We start from the raw sequence: 20,098 nt of genomic DNA, 5'->3' as shown, positions 1-20,098 counted from the left end.
AGTCGCCTCTTACGACAAGCATGTGTTACTGAAGATCAGTTCCAACCTGGATCCTCAGAACGAAGCTTCAGTGGCAAATTGATCCTGGGTGATTACAAAGATAGCTAGCTAAAATGGAGACACAATACACTGAATAGTCAAGGTTGATATCCAAAGTTACACAACAAGAACATGGAACACGAACTGACATCTCATTCCTCAGACAAAGTGTTATTGTTATAAAGACTACTCTAAGCCAGTATTAGTACTAAAAGACCCTACACGATTTCTTTTCATCAATTTTGTTTCATGAAACCAATGTAATTTGGAACAGAAAATATTCTGTTGAAGCAAAGAAACAAAATCCTACAGTGAATTAAAATTTTTGTTCCTAAACCAAAACTCAAAATGATAATAACTTCATCTGACAATGTAGTCCTTCTCGACAGTCATCTTCCCGAGGCAAGAGCGTCAACTAGGCTTTCCATCAGCCATGTTTCCACCCTTGCCACATCAAGCCCTCTTTCCTGTGCTAAATATGATTGGACTATCACACATATCAATAGTCCAATCAGAGAATGTTTCACAAAATCAACATCTACGAATGTTACACCTTCGTATGAAAGTGATTTAATGCTGGAATATGTCTTTTCCATCTTTTTAACCCACCCCCTTGATTGCTTATGTTTTTGTGTCAGAGATAAAATTGTGAATGTTATCGTTGTCTGAGCGAGTTGGTCGTCGCCATGTTTTGTGAAGCTATACAAGATAAGGACAGCAATCTGATTGAATATCGCATTTTCATTACAACTCGTGATCTACGCGTGAGGTGGCGCGGGGGTCGAGCCAAGAAAAGTGGCCTTGATGTGGCAAAGGTAGAAACTAGGCTTTGATATATGCTAGTGGTCACGCTTGCCTCGGGAAGAAGCACAACAGGGGGAGAGTTTAGTTTTCCAGTTTCTCTAAAACAGTTAAATTTGTTTTTACTGCAAAAATCAACTATAACAATAACAATAACTGATATATATATATATATAATACGCTACCCATTTGGTACAGTCCAATGAGAACACACACAGTGATGACAAACTTCAACATACAATCATGTTAAATATCACCACAATGTTGAAACAGTGACACTTCCCAAGGGAGGTAACTCTACACACCTGCTGCTGGAAAGGTAATCCCCGATTTTCTCTTGGTTATTCCACAGTAACCGATGTAACGCGATGACATTTGCATCGTTGATGAAAGACAAACTGTGGTTCCCTGCATCAAGCGTCTCGCAGTCCGATGCAATCTCCGTAAAAAATCTAAAACAGCAATGTCCACAATATTTCCATACATTATATTATACATTATTATATTACAAATCTGCATAGAGCACTTTCCAAAAAATACCTGCTCAAATGCTCTTAGACCATGACCTCATTATTACCCTGGTCACTCGATCAGTTTGAACTTGATTTTCATTCTCAGCTCCTTGGGGAGGATATAACCCGAAGGGCCTGCCAGTTGCTCAAAGTTAACAGTTTGTTTGTTGTTTGTATGTTGTTTAACACCCCATTCAGCAATATTCCAACTTTATGACGGCGGTCCGTAAATAATTCAAAAAGTTGTATTCCAAGTAATTTGGAAATGGTATTCCAGGTAATTCGGAAGTGGTATTCCAGGTAATTCAGAAGAGGTATTCAGTGTAATTCAGAAGCTGTATTCCTGGTATTTCGGAAGTGATATTCCAGGTAATCCACCAGTGGTAATTCCCATTCTATTTTTAATAAGTCAAGGCAATACCGTAAATTATCAGACCTTGTTGGCCAATGAATATGACGGATATCTTTGGATTATATAATAATTGCTAAAACTGCCCAAACAATACTGTCAACGTAATCTGAGCTCTCATTGGTCACAGCAGTCACTAGTTCCTTCTCACTGAAACAAGGCAGTGGCTTGATTGGTTGGTTAAAAATAACTGACAACCGTGTTCACACGTGATAAGGAACATAGTGTACATAACTGGTTTGTTTGTTGTTTAACGCCGCACTCGGCAATATTCCAGCTATATGACGGAGGTCTGTAAATAATCAAGCCTGGACCAGACAATCCAGTAATTAATATCATGAGCATCGATCCACGAAATTGGGATCGATGACATGCATCAACCAAGTCAGCGAACCTGAGCACCCGATCCCGTTAGTCGCCTTTTACGACAAGCAAAGTCACCTTTTACGGCAAGCATGGGTTGCTGAAGACCTATTCTACCCCGGAATCTTCACAGGTCTAGTGTACATAAACCAATGAAGTATTTAAAAAAGGGGAACATGTCGTTATTAACAATTTAGAAAACCATCCTGCTTACTTTCTGCCAGCCTCAAAGTTGGACTTGAGGAATTCATTGAAGGCCGTCATATGCTGCTCCTTGGTAAAGAGCAGGTGGTTGGCAATGTTCTGCATGATCTTGCACATCAGCGTCAGTCCGCGCTTGATGCGCATCGTCGGCTCCTCCTCCACGATGCCAGACTCGTACGGTGAAACTACAAACAACACGTTCAACACACCTTCCAGTTAAATGAGGAGTCTAAACAAAGTCTCGGCTATATTCATGTCTGAATCACTTGGGATTGTATTGCAGGGTTTCAATTAAGTTCAATTTTTGTGATATTGGACTGTCATAAAAAATGTCCTCAGATTATATTTATAAAATTCAAAATGTCACAGAGGACATTCCAGCAAAAGTTGATAAAATAGTGAACATGTACAATACAAATCTTTCTCAAGAAAATCACTGGTTGAATAACTTGAAATCACCAAAAAATGTTCTCAGGATGACAATGTTTTTGATTTTTTTTTGTTTTGTATGTTGTTTATCTCCGCACTCAGCAATATTCCAGCTATATGACGGCAGTCTGTAAATAATCAAATCTGTACCAGACAATCCAGTGATTGACATCATGAGCATCTATCCAAGTAATTGGGATACAATGAAATGCATTAACGAAGTCAGCAAGCCTGACCACCTGATCCAATTAGTTGCCTCTTACAACAACATAATCGCATTTTACAGCAAGCATGGGTGGCTGAAGACCTATTCTAACCCAGATAAAAACTCATTTACTGTCACTATCAGCATAAAAAAAATATTATAAAAATCTACAACTAAAACTTGTTGAAAATGTGCCATAAAAACTTCAAAATGCAGCGAATTATGATGAATCACTGTTACTCCTGAACCAACTTATTCAAAACATATATTTGAAACAGGATTTGGGGTTATTTGAAGAAGCCTATTCTAACCAGAACCCCAAATCACCAAACTGACAAAGAACAATGAGTTAATAATCAGTTGGAAGATTCTGGAATTATTCGTTACCATGGTTACTGACGAGCATATATTGTTTTACAGTAATCTAATATCATAATCTCAGCATTATCAGAAAGGCTGCCATATTTACAGACTCCACACAAAATGAGTGTTAGTGCTCATGGATGATGAATGGTTTTGATTTTGCACAAGCAGCTGTGTGGCTTCAAGGGTAAGTGCAGCCTTACTAGAAGATTAGAACAGTGGCATTAGTTGGCCAGTCACCACAATCAGCCTCAATGTTACCAATTTACCTTTGTCCAGGAGGAAATCAACAGTACCAATTTCACTTGGAAAGAAGGTATTTCAAAATAACCCCTTTGAAAAACAAATACAATCTCGACCATCCACAAAGAACACCAAACACATTTTAGTTGCACAATTACTATACACTTCACAACAAAAGCATACATCACAGTATGGCTACGAATGCAAAACCTTATCAACAAACCTCAAACACAGCTACAGGCAAAACCTAAATCAAATGACCCCCAAAACTGACTAAAGCTGTTATGACTTTGTCCGAACAGTTGTCTTTTCACGAATATAAATACATACTGACATGCATGACTTGCCATGCTTCCAATGACATGCAATACGACACATATCACATATGGCAGCTATCACTGGTATCAACTAATCTCTGTTGCATGCATGCAGATCTAAGCGCTAACTTGGGCTTTCACTCTATTGTCTCAAACATGCAACTTTCCTTCAAACAAACAAGACACCTACATTTCCTAGCTACACGTCATATCTACAACACACATATACTACTCAAAAGAAGTTAAGGAACACCCGATTTTGTCATATAACTATAGTTCATCTGTTGCCACGACAGATCAACTAAAGTCAAATGAAAAAATCGGGTGTTCTTTAACTCCTTTTGAGTAGTATATATAAAAAGTAACAATATCAAATTACTTATATGTACACCTGTTGTGCAACATTTAAACAATACATTTCTTCGTATACAATTTTAATACACTATTGTGAAATTTATGTCATCAAATCCTAATCAGTCGTTATATATTTTCGTCCATTAACTGCAAATTGTTGTGAAACAGCTAAAGCTAACAAATCTTTGATACAAATGACACCACAAAAATAATCATAAAACCTAAGTTCATGATAAAGGTCATCATTGATGCATACCGAAAGGCTTGAGGACCTAAAATATCACATGACTTTGACAAATCTGCATGTAACACCAGTGTGTTAACTACATCCTGATTGAACATGTCTCTAAACATAAATAATCTTAAATTATTCAAATAAAGTTGAACATAACCTCTGTTTTTGTAATAAAAATGCCAATCATTAACCACTTTAAATAGGGCTTTACTGTAGTATCTACAAAGATGAAAGCCATCTGTTAAACAAATCGCTTGGTATCGAAAGGTAGGGAGATTTTCTACTGCACAGGCCAATTATGTCTTATGAGTTGGTTCACAAAAAAATTGGTCTAAAATGCAGAGCAGTTGGTAAAAAAAAAAAAAAGAAAAATTTCCAAGTTCCAGATTAGCACTGCCAGGAATGAATGGAAAACAAACTCTAAAGTCAAACCATCATGGAAGTCTGATCATGAAACAATACCCAAAGAAAATTTATTGTTCTTTTGTCAGAATAAGTTAGTGAGTGAGAATGGTTTTACGCCGCTTTTAGCAATATTCCAGCAACATCACGGCAGGGGAACCCAAAAATGGGCTTCACACCTTGTACCCATGTCGGGAACCGAACCTGGGTCATCGGCGTGACGAGCGAACGCTTCAACCACAAGGCTACCCGACCGCCCCCTAGTCAGAATAAAGATTTTGATACATATTATTCGCTATTGCTTCCGACCAAGGTTGATAAAATCCTGTGTTTTTTTCAATTCACTTAATGGTAAAAGTTGGAAAATATTAGTTGTTGTTAAAAGGTTTCATTTTTTTCTTTTCTAAATTCAGGGATTTTTTTGGGTTGGATTCGTAAACCAACTAAAACTACATACAAGTCCTTTTTTTTACTTTAATTCAGGTTTTGTTGACAATTCATGAAGACTTTACTCCAGTCCCTTTGATCAGAAGCATCTCAGAAGATTGTTTAAAAACACTTGCGCAAGGACTTATCTATGGGTTAAAACCCTGCAATGGTGGAAATAGCTGGACGATGTAAGCCTCTTACTGTTTCATGACATGATCTCTTGATGGCTAAGGCACCTTTAAAACGTCCCTGAACTGAAAATGGTTTACATTATTCCGAAGTGATTTTCATGCACATCTATTCAACAGCAACACGTCGACAGAGAACCAACGAATCCAATCAAACCCACCAACCAATCACAAGACAATATCAGCAAACTCCTAACAGGGTTGAGGCAGGTGCCCCTGCAGTGTGTGGAGTTACCTATTGCAGGGTTGATGAAGCGTAGGAATATTACTGTCCCAATCACTGTCCACACTGCCTCCGCACTACTTTGTTGGAAACGCTGGGTCACCACCTGGTACAGGCAATGGCACATGCTCCGGAGTTTAGGTGGAAACCTGCATGAGCAACAGACAGCAGAGTTACTTCCCTTAGCTCTCCCACACAGCGCCACCTGTGACAACACGTGGAGCTAGCCACCACAGCACTGGAGACAAAGGAACCTGGATGTACACTGAAAGTTATTCACATGGTCAGCTGGGCATGTAACAAATTAGTAAACACATCACGTGAACAAAGCACATATTAAATCAAATAGATAATCAAGTGCCAATCATTCATTCCAAGAGATGCAAGCAGGATGGGGCTGTTAGAACACGATGGTTGATAGTATCGCTGCAGGCAGGCATGCGTAGGTGGGCGTGGCCGGGTGTGGATTCGAGCAACAGAGGCACGGGAAAGTGGACACATATGCCATAAATTCTGACATCTTATCAGCTAATGGGTAAAACAACAATTTATCAATGAAAATTCTTTACATTCATCAATAATGTTTTAGGTTCCACAACTGAAAAAATAAAACCAAAATTATTAAACTTTATGTCTCAAAAAGTTTCCGTACTTAATTCAAATGAAGTTAAAATAACAATCTGGAAAAGTACTTCCAAAAGGATAAGAGGCAACAATTTGGTCAACAAGCCAGAATTAACTTTGAGCTTAGTCTTAAGTCTGTCTACCAGAGCTAGGTTACTGGACCAGAGACATTTAAGTAGGCTGACTTGGACTTGTACCTGGAGCCCCTGGCCTATACTGTGCTTCAGGTTGTGGCCCACTCTCTGCCACGCCCCTACTACCCTGTGAGGAGCCCTACTTACAGCGGCGGGAAGTATCGGCTGACTGTGACTAGGGGAGAGAGGGGCACTATGTAGGCTGTGTGTTCAAAGACCAAGTGACATCATCATATCTCACTTGACCAAATAATGATATGATACATAAACACTTTCTAATTTATTCTGTCCCCTTAATTCAAATGTTCTGGTAACTAATTTAATTGGTTATGAAAAACACATTTGAAAATTGAAAGAAAAAACTCTTTGACTTCATGTCCTACTTGGGCTACATGTATTCAGACAAAATGTTTCCATTTTCAGTAGCATTTGAAAAGAAAGACTAAAGCATTTTTTTTTTTTATAAAATTAATTACAAATAAATGAGTGAGTGTACAAAATCATAAACATTATAGAATAAAATAGCTTAAAGTATCAGCTAATTATATATTTTTCTTCTAAAGAATAGTTATAGCCCACTATGCAAGTTCATCTTAGGAACTAAATATATATGTAGAAATTTGTATTAAATATATAAGTAGGTGTCAAATATGTATGATAAGTTTGTATTATAAGCAGAGGTCTCAAATAAATATAAGTCTGTGTCATTGCTAGAGGTTTCAAATATGCATGAGAAGTTTGTCATAAAAGTAGAGGTCTCAAATATTTATAAGTTTGTATAATAAGTAGAGGTTTCAAATATGCATAACATGTTTGTATTAAAATTAGAGGTCTCAAATATGTATAAGTTTGTATTATAACTAGAGGTTTCAAATATGCATAAGAAGTTTGTCATAAAAGTTGAGGTTTCAAACAAGTAATGACACTCCTCATGGTCTCTGAACACACGTGATGTGAGGACGATTCATGACCACAGTGAGTTATGAATGATAGAAGAATAAAGCAGCATACATGGTCTACAATATTCCATGTCAAGGCGTGGTCACATGACATGGTCACATGACCAGGACGTATGACAGTTACCTAATACTGGGTTGTAAAATCGGAGAAATATAACAGTTCCTGTTGCAGTGATCATGTCCTGCGGAAATCGGAATCCGATGACCTGACCAAGACAATGGCACATTGTCCGAAGTTTGGGAGGGAATCTGGAAACAATTGACATGCATGTTATCACAACCATAAACACTTGTCACTCACTATATTCAAATACAGAGGGCAGATAGAACGCTGGTTTAGATGATGCTGCAATTTCAAACACCAACACCACATACTGCAACAGTATTCAATCGGAATCAAGTTTGTACTGCTGTGACGTCAGTTTCCTTACCCACGTGGCTATTTTCGGGGGTTCAATCTGAATTCGCATTTATCTTGTAATACCGCAATTTTAAATAATGTTACTCTTGAAATTAACGCGAGCATGAATTAAATGCGAAAAATGTGAGTGGTCTTTGCTCGCATTAATTAATTTCACATTTATGTTTCCAAATGACTATCATCAATAAGACGCCTCACAGCACACTTTGGATAGCGGAAATAAACACAAACACGGTTTATTGAGCAGCAGTTGTAACAAGTATATAACAATGTCATTCAAAGAATAGGAATTACACAATGGGCATCCGGTGAGTTATCACTGCTGGGGTCAAGAGTTCTACCCACTCGTGCCAAGCTTGTTGACACCTTTGTATACCAATCAGAGAACTGTTGTTGGTTCATTTATTTTATTGCCTTTGAACTTCAATAATGCCAGTCAACAGAGTAAACATATACACTGTGGGTTTGTTTTAGGAAAACACTGTTTATTGTTTTTACGAAAGTGCTCTACTCAGAGATAGTAAGGGGTGCTATTTGATTGGATTAAGGTAAGGAGTGGGGGGAGTTGCATTGATATTGAGTCACATTTTTGGCTAGGGGTCAGCAGTCATATTAATTTGCAGATGAATTAATTTCCAGATTTACAGTAGCCAGACAACACTGCCACATTTTCTTCCCATCCTGAATTTGCATTTAATAATCTTGTACGAAATTCCAGCTCAAACCAGTTTCATAAATTATAAACTGCAACCGTAGGACTTCATGCAAAAATGAAATTTTAAAAGCAAACAAAAATGAAATAGGATTAAAACAATAAAAATGAAAATCTACCTTTTCTTCAAATAATATATATGTCACCTTAAAACACATGTTATTTAGCACATGACTATCTGTACAGTGTCATAATCTGACATGCATGGAAAATACGTACAACGTGACAATGATAACATTAAAATACACACTGTAAATATTCATATTGCAAATATAAAATATCAACATCTGATAATAATAAGTCTCGATTATCCGCCATAACAGATTCCATTGGAACGAAAGGCAAAATAGTGATGAAAATTATATGAATGGACCACTGAAATGGGCTTCACACATTGTACCCATGTCGGGAATCGAACCCGGGTCTTCTGCGTGACGAGTGAACGCTTTAACCACTAGGCTACCCGACCACCCCTGTTCGCGAAGGAAGTCATTTCTTCACAGTTATCATGCATGGTCATGATGTCGATGTCATGATGTCATCACATGAACACGCTGCAAATGAGGACTAGTTTCATTTTCATATCTAATATATACTGCTCAAAACAAGTTCAAGAAGAACCGATTTTTTCATATGACTGTAGTTAATCTTTCATGGCCATGACAGATTAGCTATAGTCATATGAAAACATTAGGCGTTCTTTAACTTCTTTTGTTCATTTGTTGTTTAACGCCGCACTCAGCAATATTCCAGCCATATGACAGCGGTCTGTAAATAATCGAGTCTGGACCAGACAATCCAGTGATTGACATCATGAGCATTGATCTACGCAATTGGGATACAATGACATCCATCAATCAGGTCACCCGATCCCATTAGTCGCCGCTTGCGATCAGCATAGGTTGCCAGGTACCAATTCTAACCCAGAATCTCCAGGTTCTTAACTGATATGTCCTATACATTTATATCTTCTCAATCTGGCTGAAAAAGACTGGAGAAGATTATTGAATCCCGGTTACTGTAGACTAACATCGCTGCAACAGAGCTGATGCAACTGAAAACAATATTCACTCACTCACTCACTCACTGTTACTGAATAACCATGGTGATGTCCTTGATTTTAACATGTTCCTGACAGTAACCAACCAAAAAGACATGTTTCTGCAATAACAGGGTCCAAACTAAAAAGGTTCTAAAATCCTATTTCAGTTTACTTCAACAATGGTACAGGTTATAACTCATGTAGAACACCATCCAAGACTATTTCTGTGCAAGACAGAGCACCAAGTCGAGAGCTCATTCCTTGAGTCAAGCGTCACAGCAGAAACTAACATACAGTCTATGAAATCTTATATTAGATGATACATTTCTCTCCTCAATAATTGAAACAATTAATTTTACTGATGCTGATTTCATATGTGGAATAGAGCTGGCTAGACTTTTACAAAAATCTAGATTGGTATTGTTTTCATAAAATACATATATTCCAGTCATGGTGCAGGATTAATCACAGCATTGCTGCAGCAATTCCAATCAAATGCAAAAATATCCCCTAGATGCTGCAATTGATGATTCCCACGACAGAAAAAAGATAAACATAACATGCATTTAAAACAAAACATTCGTCAATACCCTCAGCTTGAATTTACCCCGCGAGTGAGCAGTGTGCATTTCGGCACATTCTGAAACAAGCTCCATCAGAATGCGTGACACCTTCGTCACCCTCCCAGGGTATAACACAGGATACATACAGTATAAGGATGCAAGGATGCATTATTAACATGCTTACGATTTTGTTGTTTATTCAGGATTTGTGCACCATTTCTAAAAAATGTCTCTTTTTTTACAAAAAAAACCTCACTATTGGTGGACTGGATTGGTTGGTTGGTTTGTTGTTTAACGCCACACTCAGCAATATTCCAGCTATATGACGGCGGTCTGTAAATAATCCAGTCTGGACCAGACAATCCAGTGATTAATATCATGAGCATCGATCCACGCAATTGGGATCAATGACATGCATCAACCAAGTCAGCGAGCCTGACCACCCGATCCCGTTAGTCGCCTTTTACGACAAGCATAGTCACCTTTTACGGCAAGCATGGGTTGCTGAAGACCTATTCTACCCCGGAATCTTCACGGGGCATTGGTGGATTGGAAGAACCCTACAATTTCACCAGCTAGGATCATCACTTCCTGACTGTCTTTTTCACATGAAGTCCATCTCAAACACTGCATCTTCCCGAGGCAAGGGAGTTAACTGCAAAAGTCCAGTTTCCACCCTACCGAGCAGGGCTAGAATTTCTTTGGAAAAAATATGTTGACGCCGAGTTGGTTGTACACATGCTTTGCAAATCCTGCAATCGACCGAAATCTGAACAACAATTTAGGAATTGGATGCCGATTTCGTTACACAATTTTGATTGGACTATGCGTAGACTTGATAGTGCAGCCAAAATATAACTCCATAATTCCAGCCTTTTTCGGCAAGGGTGGAAAGTGGACTTTTATAATAAAGTCAGTTAACTCCCTTGCCTCGGGAAGATGCTATCACAGGTCATGTTTTCCTTCATCCTTACGCAGTCAAATCAATGGGAACCTCTGTATCAGTGTTTGTACACGGAATCTAATTTTTAGAGCACTGGGCATCAGAACATTGGCAGCAAAACAAAGAGCTCGGTTTCATCTGATACAAACTCTGTAATTATTAATCCCTGTCCAAAGTGAAATATGGTTATTTCAACACAATGTCATTTTATACTACTCAAAAGAAAATAGGACCACATGATTCTTTCATATTACTATAGTTAAAATGTCATGGCATGACACATAAACTATAGTAATATGAAAGAATCAGGTGACCCTTTACTTCTTTTGAGTAGTATAGTTCACGTTGCAGCCCAGTTCTGGACTTAAAGACTCAATCACAGTCTCACCTCTGCGCGGAGCCCACAATGGCGCTGAACACTTTCAGCGTCATGTCCAACAAGTTCTTTTTGTTCTCGTCAATGTTCTCCCCTGGTTCCAATCTAGAACAACAAACGGTAATTGTTTTGGATTGAAGAATTGAATTCAACATGTTTTGCATTTATGGAGACTTAAGGGATTGGTTGTTTATTATTGGGGAGGGGGGTTGGTGAGATTCGAAAGTAACAGATAGAAAAAGTGGGGGGATTGTCAAAATTTATCACAACTATGAAGTTGAGGGGGGCGGGGGCCATGAAAAAAAGGACAGTTCTATTTTTTCAACAACAAAATATTCAAATTTGAACATTATTTATGGACTGCTCACTTATTAGAGAGGGTGATCATGAAAACATATTACATGGTTTTTTTTCAGGGGAGGGAAGTCGCACTGTGCTATATTCCAGCTATATTGTCTTGTCTGTGTTGAAGCTACCCTTCATTTGGGTAACAAACTTCATTTGTGATGAATACATAAGTTTGCATTAGTTTATTATTACGTGCACAGTGTTACAGGGTCAACAGAATCTGATGGAACCTGGCTGGGTCGATCTCATACGAGCAGTTGTCCCTACCTGGCTGGGTCGATGTCATACGAGCAGTTGTCCCTACCTGGCTGGGTCGATCTCATACGAGCAACTGTCCCTACCTGGCTTGGTCGATCTCTACGAGCAACTGTCACTACCTGGCTGGGTCGATCTCATTCGAGCAACTGTCCCTACCTGGCTGGGTCAATCTCATACGAGCAACTGTCCCTACCTGGCTGGGATCGATCTCTACCTGGCTGGGTCGATCTCATACGAGCAGTTGTCCCTACCCGGCTGGGTCGATCTCATACGAGCAGTTGTCCTTACCTGACTGGGTCGATGTCATACGAGCAGTTGTCCCTACCTGACTGGGTCGATCTCATACGAGCAACTGTCCCTACCTGGCTTGGTCGATCTCTACGAGCAACTGTCCCTACCTGGCTCCGTCAATCTTATACGAGCAGTTGTCCCTACCTGACTGGGTCGATGTCATACGGGCAACTGTCACTACCTGGCTGGGTCGATCTCATACGAGCAACTGTCCCTACCTGGCTGGGTCGATGTCATACGAGCAACTGTCCCTACCTGGCTGGGTCGATGTCATACGAGCAACTGTCCCTACCTGGCTGGGTCGATCTCTACCTGGCTGGGTCGATGTCATACGAGCAGTTGTCCCTACCTGGCTGGGTCGATCTCATACGAGCAACTGTCCCTACCTGGCTGGGTCGATCTCTACCTGGCTGGGTCGATCTCATACGAGCAACTGTCCCTACCTGGCTGGGTCAATCTCATACGAGCAACTGTCCCTACCTGGCTTGGTCGATCTCTACGAGCAACTGTCCCTACCTGGCTCCGTCAATCTTATACGAGCAGTTGTCCCTACCCGGCTTGGTCGATCTCTACGAGCAACTGTCACTACCTGGCTGGGTCGATCTCATACGAGCAACTGTCCCTACCTGGCTTGGTCGATCTCTACGAGCAACTGTCCCTACCTGGCTGGGATCGATCTCTACCTGGCTGGGTCGATGTCATACGAGCAGTTGTCCCTACCTGGCTTGGTCGATCTCATACGAGCAGTTGTCCCTACCTGGCTGGGTCAATCTCATACGAGCAACTGTCCCTACCTGGCTTGGTCGATCTCTACGAGCAACTGTCCCTACCTGGCTCCGTCAATCTTATACGAGCAGTTGTCCCTACCCGGCTTGGTCGATCTCTACAAGCAACTGTCCCTACCTGGCTGGGTCGATCTCATACGAGCAGTTGTCCCTACCTGGCTGGGTCGATCTCATACGAGCAGTTGTCCCTACCTGGCTGGGTCGATCTCATACGAGCAACTGTCCCTACCTGGCTGGGTCGATCTCATACGAGCAACTGTCCCTACCTGGCTTGGTAGATCTCTACGAGCAACTGTCCCTACCTGGCTGGGTCTATCTCATACGAGCAACTGTCCCTACCTGGCTTGGTCGATCTTATACGAGCAACTGTCCCTACCCGGCTTGGTCGATCTCTACGAGCAACTGTCCCTACCTGGCTGGGTCGATCTCATACGAGCAGTTGTGCCTACCTGGCTGGGTCGATCTCATACGAGCAGTTGTCCCTGTCCATTAGGAACATGTCCATGATGAGAGGCTGCAGCAGCTCTCGGAGGTAGCCCTGGCCGTAGAAGCGGAAACAGTACGCCATGATCTTGCTGGCCAGACTGTTCCCCCGGAACAGTGTCTGCATGCAGTCTGCTATCTCCACCTGGAAGCAGGCCTTGGAAGTGATATAGTGTCTTAGAAAGATGGTCATTGGTTACCGCACAACACCCGTCAACTTGATGCAAGTTTTTGTCCTTCTTGGTGATTGGTTCAGTTAAGAAGTCTTGAAGCAAGGCTTGGATGAATTGAAGCAAGGCAACATAAATATCAGCGAAAGAAACTAACTATTTTAGTCTTCTAGTCCTTACATTGATAACATATAGCAAAACCCTTAAAAAGGACAAATTTCTACTCGGCCATATGATACCTTAACCACTGGGCAGTATGGCAAGGACTATAGGACCAGAGCCAATTTCTAACGCTGAATATATGACCTCAAGCTTTATTGTTAATATTTGGGTTAATGGGAGTGGGGATCAAGGCAATGGTGTTCTGCTTAACAGGCAGGTTCAGTGCCAGGGTGAATTCAGGCATGTGTGTTCTCACGTCTACCAACAAGGATCAAATCCTACACAAGTTACAGACGCTGTAGTGGCGACACCTACAACGACGCAGGTCACAACATGCACATGCCACACTGATGACAGTATCAGCACACTGTTGATGGAAATTCTTTGCCATTTTGGAACTTCCAAACATGATGTGCTGTTGACATAACCTTGAGACATCCCACCATGCCTCCGTTCAAAACAAACACACAAGACACGAGACTGAAAAAAAGTGTCAGTTACAATCTGAATTTCAAAAATAATAAAGAAACCAAAATCTACTTTTTCCCTCTACTCTGGTGTCTTCCGAATGTGAAAAAAACTCACATTTACGAAATAATGTTTCAGATCATATTTGAATGTTGCATTTTCTTACTTTGCTTGTTTGTGGTTACTCAAGACATTATTGAAAGAACTTAACAATAAAAAGACTAGTTCCTCATACCCAGGTTTAATACTTATGGCGTATTTTCAAAACCAAACTGCAGTCTGTTTAATGTTAACTGTATCTGTGCTTTAGATTGACCCCCAACTTTCTGTGCAATATGAGCCCCCAGCCACCAAGATAATGATCAAAGTAATCATGGATTTGAGGCAACAACCTGCTGTTCCTGGCACGGCAAAGGGACGCAACTCTGCATAGCAAATTGAATCACCTTTGACCTGTTGGCCACTGTGCCCCCTCCACCAGTGGTCATTCACATTACAGTCAAGTCTCGTTAATCCGACACTCGTTTATCCGACAATCGGCTTTATCCGACACAAATGATGGGAACCGATTTAATCAGTGCTATTTAGACCTGTTAATCCTACAGTCTTGCACTCCGACTCAGACACACCTAATTTGCAACAAATTGCTGAAATCACTCATTAATCAGTCTCGTTAATCCGACACAGTGATCAGCGTACTCCATGATCATTTGCCCGCAAGTACACAGCCCTGTAATGGGCGACTTTTCACGAACTTTGACCGACCAAGGAAATTACTAACAGGAAGTCGACATTAGCCACTAAAAAAGCAGCTTTCTTAAGCATTACAGCACTTGTTTCAAATAAGCGACTTCCATTCCAGACAATGCTTTAAAAATTATTTTGAATCATTCATACAGTCCGTAACAGTAGTTTTGTGTCAAACGTTAGAGGTTGCATGATTAGAAAACATATTCTGTTAACAATGTAACACAACAATATGATTATTTCCTTTTTCCTTTTTTTATTATGTGTTCGTATCATTATCTATCGTGTAGTTGTCCAATTTTCGATCACGAACGTTGATACTACCTAATTTCGTTTATCCGACACACTCGTAAATCCGACATAATCATATGCAACCAACAATGTCGGATTAACGGGACATGACTGTAGTTGGATTGACTTACACATGATGATGTATAGTGATACATACTGATGCATACCGATGCATACAAATACACCAATACATACTCATACTGACATACAGATACACACTGATACTGACATACAGATACACACTGATACTGACATACAGATACATACTCATACTGACATACAGATACATACTGATACTGACAAACAGATACATTCTGATACTGACAAACAGAAACATACTGATACTGACATAGATACACTGATACTGACATACAGATACACACTGATACTGACATAGATACACACTGATACTGACATACAGATACACACTGATACTGACATACAGATACACACTGATACTGACATAGATACACTGATACTGACATACAGATACACACTGATACTGACATACAGATACACACTGATACTGACAAACAGATACACACTGATACTGACATACAGATACACAGATACTGACATACAGATACACAGATACTGACATACAGATACACACTGATACTGACATACAGATACACTGATACTGACAAACAGATACACACTGATACTGACATACAGATACACACTGATACTGACATACAGATACACTGATACTGACATACAGATACACACTGACACTGACATACAGATACACACTGATACTGACATACAGATACACACTGATACTGACATACAGATACACAATGATACTGACATACAGATACACACTGATACTGACATACAGATACACACTGATACTGACATAGATACACAGATACTGACATACAGATACACACTGACACTGACATACAGATACACAGATACTGACATACAGATACACACAGATACTGACATACAGATACACACTGACACTGACATACAGATACACACTGATACTGACATACAGATACACACTGATACTGACATACAGATACACACTGATACTGACATACAGATACACAGATACTGACATACAGATACACACTGATACTGACATACAGATACACACTGATACTGACATACAGATACACACTGATACTGACATACAGATACACACTGATACTGACATACAGATACACACTGACACTGACAAACAGATACACACTGACACTGACATACAGATACACACTGATACTGACAAACAGATACACACTGATACTGACATACAGATACACACTGATACTGACATACAGATACACACTAATACTGACATACAGATACACACTGACACTGACATACAGATACATACTGATACTGACATACAGATACACACTGATACTGACATACAGATACACACTGATACTGACATACAGATACACACTGATACTGACATACAGATACACACTGATACTGACATACAGATACACACTGATACTGACATAGATACACTGATACTGACATACAGATACACACTGATACTGACATACAGATACACACTGATACTGACAAACAGATACACACTGATACTGACATACAGATACACAGATACTGACATACAGATACACAGATACTGACATACAGATACACACTGATACTGACATACAGATACACTGATACTGACAAACAGATACACACTGATACTGACATACAGATACACACTGATACTGACATACAGATACACTGATACTGACATACAGATACACACTGACACTGACATACAGATACACACTGATACTGACATACAGATACACACTGATACTGACATACAGATACACAATGATACTGACATACAGATACACACTGATACTGACATACAGATACACACTGATACTGACATAGATACACAGATACTGACATACAGATACACACTGACACTGACATACAGATACACAGATACTGACATACAGATACACACAGATACTGACATACAGATACACACTGACACTGACATACAGATACACACTGATACTGACATACAGATACACACTGATACTGACATACAGATACACACTGATACTGACATACAGATACACAGATACTGACATACAGATACACACTGATACTGACATACAGATACACACTGATACTGACATACAGATACACACTGATACTGACATACAGATACACACTGATACTGACATACAGATACACACTGACACTGACAAACAGATACACACTGACACTGACATACAGATACACACTGATACTGACAAACAGATACACACTGATACTGACATACAGATACACACTGATACTGACATACAGATACACACTAATACTGACATACAGATACACACTGACACTGACATACAGATACATACTGATACTGACATACAGATACACACTGATACTGACATACAGATACACACTGATACTGACATACAGATACACACTGATACTGACATACAGATACACACTGATACACACTGATACTGACATAGATACACTGATACTGACATACAGATACACAGATACTGACATACAGATACACACTGATACACACTGATACTGACATAGATACACTGATACTGACATACAGATACACACTGATACTGACATACAGATACACACTGATACTGACATACAGATACACACTGATACTGACATACAGATACACACTGATACTGACATAGATACACTGATACTGACATACAGATACACACTGATACTGACATACAGATACACACTGATACTGACATACAGATACACACTGATACTGACATAGATACACTGATACTGACAAACAGATACACACTGATACTGACATACTGATACACACTGATACTGACATACAGATACACACTGATACTGACATACAGATACACACTGATACACACTGATACTGACATAGATACACTGATACTGACATACAGATACACACTGATACTGACATACAGATACACACTGATACTGACATACAGATACAGATACACACTGATACTGACATACAGATACACACTGATACTGACATACAGATACATATTGATACTGACATACAGATACACACTGATACTGACATACAGATACACACTGATACTGACATACAGATACACACTGATACTGACATACAGATACACACTGATACTGACATACAGATACACACTGACAAACAGATACACACTGACACTGACATAGATACACTGATACTGACATACATACACACTGATACTGACAAACAGAAACATACTGATACTGACATACAGAAACATACTGATACTGACATAGATACACTAATACTGACATACAGATACACACTCATACTGGCATACAGATACATTCTGATACTGACAAACAGAAACATACTGATACTGACATAGATACACTGATACTGACATACAGATACACACTGATACTGACATACAGATACACACTGACACTGACAAACAGATACACACTGACACTGACATAGATACACTGATACTGACATACATACACACTGATACTGACAAACAGAAACATACTGATACTGACATACAGATACACTGATACTGACATACAGATACATACTGATACTGACATACAGATACACACCGATACTGACATACAGATACACACTGATACTGACATACAGATACACACTGATACTGACATACAGAAACATACTGATACTGACATACAGAAACATACTGATACTGACATAGATACACTAATACTGACATACAGATACACACTCATACTGGCATACAGATACACACTGATACTGACATACAGATACACACTGATACTGACATACAGATACACACTGATACTGACATACAGATACACAATGATACTGACATACAGATACATACTCATACTGACAAACAGATACACACTGATACTGACATACAGATACACACTGATACTGACATACAGATACACACTGATACTGACATACAGATACACACTGACACTGACATACAGATACACACTGATACTGACATACAGATACACACTGATACTGACATACAGATACACACTGATACTGACATACAGATACACACTGATACTGACATACAGATACACACCGATACTGACATACAGATACATACTGATACACACTGATACATCCCGAAGCATACCAAAGCACACCAATACATACTGATACTGACATACCAAAACACACTGATACAAAGTGATACACACTTATACAGATTCATACTGATACATACTGATACACACTATCACACACTGATACATACTGACTGATACATACAAAGGGATTATGACATACATAAAAGTAACATTGTACATGTGTGCTTTAGATGGATTATTTGTTAACCTCCTTGAAACAATTGAAAAAAACATGTGACACAACAGTGACATTAGCGGTGTTACACACTGTTAGTTACAGGCAGATTCAACAACAAAACCTTAGGTTGGCCTAATCACATGGGCATAATGTATATACACTTCACAAGTGAGAGGGGGCACGGCTGGCCCAGTCATCTAAGGCGCAGCAATTCGCTGTGCAGAGTTGCGTCCCTTAGGCACGCCAGAAACCTGTGATTGTGGGTTTCAAATCCCGTTCGCCCAGATTATGTTTCTAGGTTTGTCAGCACCATACCCGTGCTTGTGGGCTTCACTGAA

The 20,098-nt window shown here is 39.7% G+C and overlaps 1 protein-coding gene across 1 annotated transcript in view; it reads right to left on the bottom strand.

Moving 5' to 3' along the window:
* LOC124150824 (neurofibromin-like) overlaps positions 1 to 20,098 on the bottom strand; it is a 113,220-nt gene that overhangs the window by 47,491 nt on the left and 45,631 nt on the right. Inside the window, exons 30-34 of the mRNA XM_048401210.1 lie at positions 13,622 to 13,800; positions 11,503 to 11,595; positions 5,729 to 5,865; positions 2,339 to 2,513; positions 1,146 to 1,292 (exon numbers count right to left, since the gene is read on the bottom strand). Of these exons, the coding sequence (XP_048257167.1) occupies positions 1,146 to 1,292; positions 2,339 to 2,513; positions 5,729 to 5,865; positions 11,503 to 11,595; positions 13,622 to 13,800 (731 nt within the window). The remainder of the gene's footprint in view (positions 1 to 1,145; positions 1,293 to 2,338; positions 2,514 to 5,728; positions 5,866 to 11,502; positions 11,596 to 13,621; positions 13,801 to 20,098) is intronic.

This window comes from Haliotis rufescens, unplaced genomic scaffold, assembly GCF_023055435.1.
Source record: "Haliotis rufescens isolate VD_foot unplaced genomic scaffold, xgHalRufe1.0.p SCAF_21, whole genome shotgun sequence".
NCBI lineage: Eukaryota > Metazoa > Mollusca > Gastropoda > Lepetellida > Haliotidae > Haliotis > Haliotis rufescens.
This window is presented reverse-complemented; position numbering and strand designations above follow the sequence as displayed.